At 37.9% G+C, this 11,192-nt stretch overlaps 1 protein-coding gene across 1 annotated transcript; it reads left to right on the top strand.

The window, feature by feature from the left end:
• The first annotated feature begins 7,483 nt into the window (after positions 1–7,483).
• On the top strand, positions 7,484–10,971 carry LOC120577009 (uncharacterized). The gene is made up of 4 exons (XM_039827896.1): positions 7,484–7,488; positions 7,995–8,088; positions 8,182–8,371; positions 10,778–10,971. Exons 1-4 carry the CDS (start codon positions 7,484–7,486, stop codon positions 10,969–10,971), a joined length of 483 nt encoding a protein of 160 aa, XP_039683830.1.
• The last annotated feature ends 221 nt before the right edge of the window (positions 10,972–11,192 follow it).

Raw genomic sequence — 11,192 nt, forward strand, 5'->3', positions numbered from 1 at the left:
AATAAAAAAAAAATCCATGAAGTCATGTCATCTGCAGGCTGTCATTCAAATCAATAATACTCGAGCCTATGGCCCTTCTGTTTGAAATTCCCCTTTTATTCTATTTTTAAAGTTCTTTCCATTGTTTGATGATAATATTTCGAAGTAGAACTCTAAAAAAAAAAAAAAAAAAAAAAAAAAAAAACTTTTTTCCATGTCTTTTAAAAAGGCATAAAGGCACAAGTACATATTAGGACTTGAGAGTGAAGGAAGCATGCGTCAGCACGTTCCTCAAAGAATGGTTAGACCCCACCAGAGAACCATGATTGGACACTGAGAAAATTCAAAAAAAAAGGGCACAACGACGGAAGTGTGTCAATGGAAGAACATTATGTATCAGCTTACAAAGGGCGACTTTTTCCAGACTTTTAATGGGTTTCATCCCCATAAGGCATGTGTTTGATACTTTGTCCCCAATGAGGTCATCTCAAAGGAAGTTTGCCGAGTGTATAAGTACTGTGATGTCAGTCCACTTTCCACCTTACCAAATCTTGTCTTGTCTCATCGAGTCCATCTATCATATACAATAAGTACATTCATGCTTTCGGACGTAATACATTCATACACCCATACATCCATGCATCAACACTTTCATACATTCTTATACAACATATGCATCGCATCATTTCGTACATGGTTGCATCAATCCCACAAAATTTTGTTTAATAATATCCCCTCAGTTCGGTCCTCGTTTCATCATTATGTCAAATGGCAAGTTCTAACAAATGAACAGCTTGTAATCATCATTTACATCAAAGGTGTCATCCCCAGTGTGTCTGGTAAAGAGATGTCACGAATCAATCAATTTCAAGCGGCAAGTTTCTGACAAAGGGACAACTTGAATCTATTTTCAGTCAATTTCAAGCGGCAAGTTTCTGACAAAGGGACAACTTGAATCTATTTTCAGTCAATTTCAAGCGGCAAGTTTCCGACAAAGGGACAACTTGAATCTATTTTCATTCAATTTCAAGCGGCAAGTTTCCGACAAAGGGACACCTTGAATCTATTTTCATTCAATTTCAAGCGGCAAGTTTCCGACAAAAGGACAGCTTGAATCTATTTTTCAGTCAATTTCAAACGGCAAGTTTCCGACAAAAGGACAGCTTGAATCTATTTTCAGTCAATTTCAAGCGGCAAGTTTCTGATAAAGGGACAACTTGAACCTATTTCCAGTCAATTTCAATTTCAAATACAAAAGTGTCCTCCCCGGCGTAAAGCCATTTCTAGTCATGACACTAGTCAATTTCCATTTCAATTTCAATTTCAAAAGTGTCGTCCCCGGCGTAAAGCCGTGCAAGTGATGTCACTAATCAATTTCAAAGTGTCATCCCTGGCGTGAAGTTGTGCCAGTGATGTCACTAGTTAATTTCAATCACCTATCATACAGGTAGTAGACAATCATTTTCCCCAGTGAAACTACATTCCCCTAGCGGAGTCAGGATCCCTTTCTCTAGCGAGTGTTGGGTATCTTATTGTTGTTTCTCATTCCAGTCGAGTCACCTATGTCATCATGCACTCATTCTTGCATCAAATGCATTCATAGCATCTTAGGTCAAAAATGGTGTACTCTGTATTTAAGTCTCTTCGACCTGTCAATTCAAAGATTCCATCTTCGAATCTTCGGACGAAGAAACTTAAATAGGGGCATCTGTCATACCCCAATTTTTGACCTAAGATCACATTTCATTTGTCTTTTGGCCCGGAATTGTTTGCTTTTTTAGGAAAAATTTCGGCAGAGACGTATTTTAAATACCTCATTTTTTGTTCATTTTTTTTTACCACTCTTTTTAGTCATTTTATTCTAGTCCTTTTCGTTATTATTATTATCATTATTTTATTATGTTGTTTGTTTTTATTTTTATTAAAAAGGCATAAAATGAAAATTCATCAAGAATAGTCTACCAGAACGTTCTCCAGAACGTTCTGGTCGTACTACGAGTGAAATAAAGTGACCTCATTATGTCCCATCAAATATACCACTAGATTACAGCTGCACAACACCACACGTTTTGCTTCAAAAGTGCATGGAACTAAAAGAACGTTCTTGAGAACATTCTGGTGGAACTTCAAAGGGATAAGAATGACATCATCATGTTCCCTCATGTTGCCACCAGATCACAACTGTTTTTTCATCACGTGTGGTTGTCTCAAAAAGGAAAGGAACAACAAGAATGTTCTTAAGAACATTCTCCATGTGGCAAATTTTACAACTTGGACACTCTTGCTCTCAAAGCAACAAAGGACAGCACTTGTAGCTTTCAAAGAAGTGCCAAACAGCTGTAAAAACAAGTGGCCTCCAAACTTCTACAGCTTGCATTCACGTGTCCACCTTTTCTCTTTGCAAATTGGAAGTTCCAGAACGTTCTGGAGAACGTTCTGCATGAACAAAATTCACTTTTTTCTCATTCTTGTGCTCCAAGCAACAAAAACATAAGCACATGGGCTGTTTTTAACAAGGAAAACACAGCTGTTTTTGTCTGTGAAGCTCCAAGTCTTTCACCTCTATAAATACAAGCATACCTCAATGGCAAAAGGAGGGGCTTACACACAAAGAATTGAATCTCTCCCAAAGTGAAGGTGCTCACTACTTTCAAACAAAGTTTTTTCTTCTTTCTTTCTTTCTTTTCTTTCTCATCACCATCAACAAACAAACACAAAACAACACACCCTCATTACCAAAACAAACAAAAATCAAACAAAACAACCCTCTTTTTTTTCTCTTTCTTTCTTCTACTCTCCCACAAAGGTATATCATCTCCCCTTTCTTTTCTTTCCTCCTTTTTCTTTTCCTTTTCACTTTTTCCTTTCGTTCTTGCTCTCTCTCTCTCTCTCTCTCTCTCTCTCTCTCTCTCTCTCTCTCTCTATATATATATATATATATATATATATATATCTTTTAATTTATTTTTCACTAAAATACACACCTCAATCCAGAGTGCTCTGGTCCAAAATTAACTGTTAATATTATATTTTTATCCTCCAGAGTGCTCTGGTCCTAAATTAACTGTTAATATTTTATTTTTGTTTAATTTAATTATTCTCCAGAACAATCTGGTCCTTGTTAATTAAATTAATCCAGAGTGCTCTGGTCCTATATTAACTGTTAATATTATATTTTTGTTTAATTTAAATATTCTCCAGAACAATCTGGTCCTTGTTAATTAAATTAATCCAGAGTGCTCTGGTCCTAAGTTAATTGTTAATATTATATTTTTGTTCTCCAGAGTGTTCTGGTCCTATATATGTTAAATACTATTTATCTTGTTGAACTAACGTAAACTAACAATCTTTTCTTCACACCCACACACTTTTATTTTTTTTATTGCTCTATTAGTTTAATTTTCAGTTATTATGCAAAAACATTCAAATATCCAAAATTCACAAAAAGAACTTTTCACAATAAACCTTGATCTTAAATCAAGTGACCGTCTTTTTATTTTATTTTTCTTAATCAAATTTCAAATCAATTCTAATTCAACTTTAAGTCAGTTTTCTTCAATCTAAAAAACACAAATCAATTCTCATTTGCCACTTGGCTTTTTATTTTCAAAACCTTTTTTCAAAATCTAATAAAAAACACTCAACCAATCAAACGTCAATTTCTACCCCGAACTACGAGGTTTTGATCCCTCACGGGTACGTAGGCAGAGGACCTTGTTCTTCCAAATCAATTAAAAAATAATTTTCTTTTTTTTTCTCTTTTCAATCATCAACTAAAAAACATTTTTCTTTTTTCTCTTCAATTAAAATCAATTTTCTTTTCTTTATCAACTCATAATTCAATTTCATTTTCATCTCTTTAAAAGCAAGCAAGTTTAAGCACAAAAAGTTAAATAAAATCAAGAGGTTCTCGTAGAGTACTACGAATATTTAGGGTGCTAATACCTTCCCTAAATATAACCAACCCCCGAACCCTAAATCTTTTCAAAATGGGTGGTTTGGAACGTTTTCCCCTTAAAAAAATTTTGTTCGGTCGTGATATAAAAAGTGAGTCAAAGTCAATCAAATGGCCTTTGACGTCCGAAAAATGGCGCGACATAGTGTTTCTAGGCATTTCAATCTCCAACACAAACTCAAATAAGGCCGAAACGAAATTTGGGCAGTGTAATCCCATATTAAAACCGTTATGGGCCAACAAGGTCTCGACCACATTGACTATGTTATTTTGGCCCTCGTAGTTATTTCGACGGGCTTGCATGACCACTTGGTCCGCATTTTGGTGCCTATTTACTATTATGGGAACCCTAACAGGTTCCTCTGGTATCTCAGGTTGCACTTCTTGTGCTTGATTTTCAGGCACTTGATTTACCTGTTCTTCGACAGGTGCTTCTCTTTGCCTTACATTAGTGCTTTGAGGCGTTGGCGCAACTCACACTGTAGGAGCGCCCAAAAAATTGGCTATTCGCTCCATCTAATGTGACAGTGCTTGATAACTGTTATTGGTATCTCGAATCAAGGGGTTAATAACTGTGCTCACTTGTTGAGTAACCAAATTAACCATTTCATGGTTAGTTTCTTCCATTTGTTGCCTCAGAGCGCCTAATGAGGCGTTGGTCAATGATTGTTGAGGTGAACCAAACGGAACAAACGTTTGTTGGGGTCTCCCAAATGGGATGCTTCCCCCTTGGTTGAACAATGGGGGCATCGATGTGTTTAAACTATCAGAGGATACCGCCGGACTCGTTTGCAAATTTTGCATTAAGGACGTTGGCATACCATATGGTCCTCTTCGACCGGTGCTAAGCTTGAGAAATCCTTGAGACGATGCACTTCTCATAGCCTGTGAAGTTTGTGCGGCCATTGAAACCGTTGGAGTGGCCCTAGAAGTGGTAGTGGCCATTGTATTAGATAGACCGGCCTGTCACGTTTGCGAGGCCATAGTGTCTTCCTTTAGGGTGTACACAGTGTAACGCCCCATTTTTATTTAATTATTTTTAGTTGATTTAAAGTCTTTTATATGATTTTTAAATGATTTACGTTGATTTTGTGGTGTGGTATATTTTATTAAATGACTATTTTATTATTTAATAGAATAAGTGAGAAATAGGATTTAATTGGAGTTTGGGGGTTATACGAGAATTAAGTAAACTTAGGGGGAGTAAAGTGAATATTGGGAGATTATATTTATTAAAGAATTAGAAAATAGAAGTGGGGGAAGCAGTTTTTACGTACAACAGAGAAAAGGGAGAAAAGTCAAGAAAAGGGAAGAGAACCAAGAAGGGCTGCGATTTCGATTATCTAAGGTAAGGGTGAGGCTAACTTACATTAATTTTAGTGTATATGATTCTGATTATGTTTTAACAAAAGTTATGAATAAATTTGGAGAATTGGGAATTAGGGTTATGATGAGAATTGATGATTAAATGATGGAATTAGGGTGAATTGATGTAGAAATGATGAACAGACCTTAAATGTTTCATATATTGATGTTTAGAATCAGTTTTAAGGTTAGAACAATGGGTTTGGGTGAATTTTTGAGAAAAACTGTAACCTGGCCGTACTGATATTCATCGCTCGCCTCCCGAGTGATGATCCTCGCCATAGCGAGTGATGAAGATCATCGCTCGCCTCGCGAGCAGGAGTTGTTCGCCTCGCGAGTTGCATTTCGCAGCTCGCCATAGCGAGCAAGTTTACTCGCCGTGGCGAGTGTGGGCAGAGAGCTTGCAAGATTCTGTGTTTTTGAGCTGTGAGTTTAACCTTAGGTGTTTGTGAGGGCCTGAACATGTACCTTAATGATTAGGCAAAGTTTTAGAATGAGTTTGAACTCGGAATAGGGTCAGAATGGATTCTAGAGTGTTTTACCCTAACTCGCCGTGGCGAGTAGAGGCTCTCGCCTCGCGAGCTAGTGCTTGACAGACTGCGTTCTTTAGGATTTCATGTGACTTTGTCGCACGAGAGGCTGTGAGTTGAACCTTGAGATAGCAATGAAAGATGTATAGGATTTAAATGATGAACTGTGAAGCTGGATAGGGTAAATTGAGGTTATTAATGTGATAAAAATTGTATAAGTAATACTTGGATTATGTGAAAATGCTAGACATCGTTGGATTGTATAAGATATTGTTATATCATGCTGTTGTATACTGTTGTGTTGCTGTTGATTGATTATGATTGTTAATGATCGCTGGTTTATACTTAACTGCATTCAATTAGAATGTACAATGTGTTGGTTCGAGTTGTAAGTGGCGAGTTGTCGTTCTAAGTAACGGAGTCATAGGTTGTTGATGTTGATCAAGTTGGGGAGTGAGTCATAGTTATTATGCACGGTCGTTGTCGTTGCCTATGTTGTCGTTGTCGTAGTTGAGTTGTATGCTGATATACACAAGTTGAGTCCTTCATGATTAGGAATCTGTTGAGGGCTTATGCCCTGGAATGCTATGTCATTCAACTGTTGAGGGCTTATGCCCTGGAATGCTATGTCATTCAACTGTTGAGGGCTTATGCCCTGGAATGCTTTGTCACTCAAACTGTTGAGGGCTCATGCCCTGGAATGCCTTGTCATTCAAATTGTTGGGGGCTTATGCCCCGGAATGCTTAGTCATTCAACCCGTTGAATATAGTACCACGTTGTTGTTGTAGATGTTGTTGAGCGAGTTGGTGTTGTAGATGTTGTTGAGAGAGTTGTTGTGGTTGATGTTGTTGAGTGTTGTTGAATGAGCTGTTGTAGTCGTTGATAAATACTGATGTGTCGTTGTTGTTGATTGGATTAGTAAGTGTTATTAAAATTGAAGAAGTATGAATATTATCATTGGGTATATGTTGTTAATTATGTTATTTAATTAAGTTGATGATTTATATATATATCTATTATTATTGTTTGTGAATCTCACCCCTTCTGCTTGGAATTGTTGCCCTTCGTATGGGTAACTTGTAGGTATTGAAGAATATTAGAAGTGGTGGCTCAAGTGTCTTAGGGCTCTGATACGTAACGGGATGGGATATCGTTGTCATGTTTTCATTCCTTATGTATCATTATGAACCTGTTGATATTGATTTTAATCATTAAAGATATTTTGTTGAGGCCAAGTGCCAAGGATTTATTTGAAGGATGTTTAATGTTGAAAATTATTCCCGCTGCGATGAATTGATATGTTTTAATGAACTATTATTTAATGAATAACATTTTATCCTATTCAAGAATTTTTGAAAAGCAGTGTAACACTCCGTTGTTGATTTAACTCTGATTTTACTTATTAATATAACTGTTGGGAAGTCGGGGTGTTTCAATTGGTATCAGAGCAGGTTGGTCCGTCCGGCCACGTAGTAGAGTCGTGTTGAGCCACGTAGTGTAGTGTGTCGACTTTAATCTGTCTTTTGTTGTTCTGATTGTTGTTTGTGGTGTAGAGTTTTAAAATGGCTGGGAGAAATGATGCTGCTATTGCTGCTGCGCTTGAGGCTGTAGCTCAAGCTGTAGGACAACACCCACAAGCTGGTGCTGGTAACGATGGAGTAAGAATGTTGGAAACTTTTTTGAGAAATCATCCACCAACATTCAAAGGAAGGTATGACCCTGACGGAGCCCAGAAGTGGCTCAAGGAAGTTGAAAGAATTTTTAGAGTTATGCAGTGTTCAGAGGTGCAGAAGGTGCGGTTTGGTACGCACATGTTAGCTGAAGAGGCAGATGATTGGTGGGTAAGTCTTTTACCTGTGCTTGAACAAGATGGTGCTGTGGTGACCTGGGCTGTGTTCAGGAGAGAATTCCTGAATAGGTATTTTCCGGAGGATGTCCGAGGGAAAAAGGAAATTGAATTTCTGGAGCTGAAACAGGGGGATATGTCAGTTACGGAGTATGCTGCTAAGTTTGTGGAACTTGCTAAGTTCTACCCTCATTACAGTGCAGAGACAACGGAGTTCTCCAAGTGCATTAAGTTTGAGAATGGGTTGAGAGCTGACATTAAGAGAGCTATTGGGTATCAGCAGATCAGAGTCTTTTCCGAGTTGGTGAATAGCTGCAGGATATATGAGGAGGATACCAAAGCTCACTATAAGATTAGAAATGAGCGGAGGAACAAGGGTCAACAAGGTCGTCCGAAACCCTACAGTGCTCCTGTAAACCAAGGGGAACAGAGATTGACTGATGAGAGGAGACCTAAGAGGAGAGATGATCCTGCTGAGATTGTTTGCTACAAGTGTGGTGAGAAGGGCCACAAGAGTAATGTTTGCAATGGTGAGGAGAAGAAGTGCTTCCGATGTGGGAAGAAAGGGCATACAATAGCTGAATGCAAGCGTGGTGATATTGTTTGTTTCAATTGTGATGAGGAAGGTCATCTTAGTTCGCAGTGCAAGAAGCCTAAGAAGGGTCAGGCGAGTGGAAGAGTGTTTGCTTTAGCTGGTACTCAGACAGCGAATGAGGATCGTCTGATCTGAGGTATATTTTCGAGGACGAAAATTCTTCAAGTTGGGGAGAGTTGTAACGCCCCATTTTTATTTAATTATTTTTAGTTGATTTAAAGTCTTTTATATGATTTTTAAATGATTTACGTTGATTTTGTGGTGTGGTATATTTTATTAAATGACTATTTTATTATTTAATAGAATAAGTGAGAAATAGGATTTAATTGGAGTTTGGGGGTTATACGAGAATTAAGTAAACTTAGGGGGAGTAAAGTGAATATTGGGAGATTATATTTATTAAAGAATTAGAAAATAGAAGTGGGGGAAGCAGTTTTTACGTACAACAGAGAAAAGGGAGAAAAGTCAAGAAAAGGGAAGAGAACCAAGAAGGGCTGCGATTTCGATTATCTAAGGTAAGGGTGAGGCTAACTTACATTAATTTTAGTGTATATGATTCTGATTATGTTTTAACAAAAGTTATGAATAAATTTGGAGAATTGGGAATTAGGGTTATGATGAGAATTGATGATTAAATGATGGAATTAGGGTGAATTGATGTAGAAATGATGAACAGACCTTAAATGTTTCATATATTGATGTTTAGAATCAGTTTTAAGGTTAGAACAATGGGTTTGGGTGAATTTTTGAGAAAAACTGTAACCTGGCCGTACTGTTATTCATCGCTCGCCTCCCGAGTGATGATCCTCGCCATAGCGAGTGATGAAGATCATCGCTCGCCTCGCGAGCAGGAGTTGTTCGCCTCGCGAGTTGCATTTCGCAGCTCGCCATAGCGAGCAAGTTTACTCGCCGTGGCGAGTGTGGGCAGAGAGCTTGCAAGATTCTGTGTTTTTGAGCTGTGAGTTTAACCTTAGGTGTTTGTGAGGGCCTGAACATGTACCTTAATGATTAGGCAAAGTTTTAGAATGAGTTTGAACTCGGAATAGGGTCAGAATGGATTCTAGAGTGTTTTACCCTAACTCGCCGTGGCGAGTAGAGGCTCTCGCCTCGCGAGCTAGTGCTTGACAGACTGCGTTCTTTAGGATTTCATGTGACTTTGTCGCACGAGAGGCTGTGAGTTGAACCTTGAGATAGCAATGAAAGATGTATAGGATTTAAATGATGAACTGTGAAGCTGGATAGGGTAAATTGAGGTTATTAATGTGATAAAAATTGTATAAGTAATACTTGGATTATGTGAAAATGCTAGACATCGTTGGATTGTATAAGATATTGTTATATCATGCTGTTGTATACTGTTGTGTTGCTGTTGATTGATTATGATTGTTAATGATCGCTGGTTTATACTTAACTGCATTCAATTAGAATGTACAATGTGTTGGTTCGAGTTGTAAGTGGCGAGTTGTCGTTCTAAGTAACGGAGTCATAGGTTGTTGATGTTGATCAAGTTGGGGAGTGAGTCATAGTTATTATGCACGGTCGTTGTCGTTGCCTATGTTGTCGTTGTCGTAGTTGAGTTGTATGCTGATATACACAAGTTGAGTCCTTCATGATTAGGAATCTGTTGAGGGCTTATGCCCTGGAATGCTATGTCATTCAACTGTTGAGGGCTTATGCCCTGGAATGCTATGTCATTCAACTGTTGAGGGCTTATGCCCTGGAATGCTTTGTCACTCAAACTGTTGAGGGCTCATGCCCTGGAATGCCTTGTCATTCAAATTGTTGGGGGCTTATGCCCCGGAATGCTTAGTCATTCAACCCGTTGAAATTAGTACCACGTTGTTGTTGTTGTAGATGTTGTTGAGCGAGTTGGTGTTGTAGATGTTGTTGAGAGAGTTGTTGTGGTTGATGTTGTTGAGTGTTGTTGAATGAGCTGTTGTAGTCGTTGATAAATACTGATGTGTCGTTGTTGTTGATTGGATTAGTAAGTGTTATTAAAATTGAAGAAGTATGAATATTATCATTGGGTATATGTTGTTAATTATGTTATTTAATTAAGTTGATGATTTATATATATATCTATTATTATTGTTTGTGAATCTCACCCCTTCTGCTTGGAATTGTTGCCCTTCGTATGGGTAACTTGCAGGTATTGAAGAATATTAGAAGTGGTGGCTCAAGTGTCTTAGGGCTCTGATACGTAACGGGATGGGATATCGTTGTCATGTTTTCATTCCTTATGTATCATTATGAACCTGTTGATATTGATTTTAATCATTAAAGATATTTTGTTGAGGCCAAGTGCCAAGGATTTATTTGAAGGATGTTTAATGTTGAAAATTATTCCCGCTGCGATGAATTGATATGTTTTAATGAACTATTATTTAATGAATAGCATTTTATCCTATTCAAGAATTTTTGAAAAGCAGTGTAACACTCCGTTGTTGATTTAACTCTGATTTTACTTATTAATATAACTGTTGGGAAGTCGGGGTGTTTCACACAGGCTCCATCACTGGAGCGGTAGTACTAGTTGGGCTTGGTTGGGTAGCCCCTGGCGGTACTGGTGGATTGGTCGTTGTTCCTGATGCAGTAGCGGCGTTCGATGCCGCTGCGCCTGGAACGGGAGGAGGTCGCGTCATTTCAGGAAGTTGTTTCTTATTCCTCAAACGCATGCACAATGCAGACCAACAGTTTTAAAGTTTTAGTTAAAAAGATTGTAAATAAAAGCAAAAGAGGTCCCACCGGGCGTGCCAATTTATTTACACTAAAATTTGGTAAACAATCGCTGGTTTCAAAATGTTTACTTACAAGATCAACCAGTAAATATTAAGAGCATATTGTGCTTTATTTATCTCTTTAAAATTGTGATGTTTGTTCTTGAAGAACTTTGATAAAAGCAAGAATAAAATAAAAGGGCA

This window comes from Medicago truncatula, chromosome 7, assembly GCF_003473485.1.
Source record: "Medicago truncatula cultivar Jemalong A17 chromosome 7, MtrunA17r5.0-ANR, whole genome shotgun sequence".
In the NCBI taxonomy this organism is placed as follows: domain Eukaryota; kingdom Viridiplantae; phylum Streptophyta; class Magnoliopsida; order Fabales; family Fabaceae; genus Medicago; species Medicago truncatula.

What these genes read in the sequence shown, in the direction of transcription:
- LOC120577009 (XM_039827896.1), top strand. An exon ending in CGAAACCCTACAGTGCTCCT is followed by an intron (nt 8,089 to 8,181) that starts GTAAACCAAGGG and finishes TGTGGTGAGAAG; the next exon opens with GGCCACAAGAGTAATGTTTG. An exon ending in AAGAGTGTTTGCTTTAGCTG is followed by an intron (nt 8,372 to 10,777) that starts GTACTCAGACAG and finishes TGTTTCACACAG; the next exon opens with GCTCCATCACTGGAGCGGTA.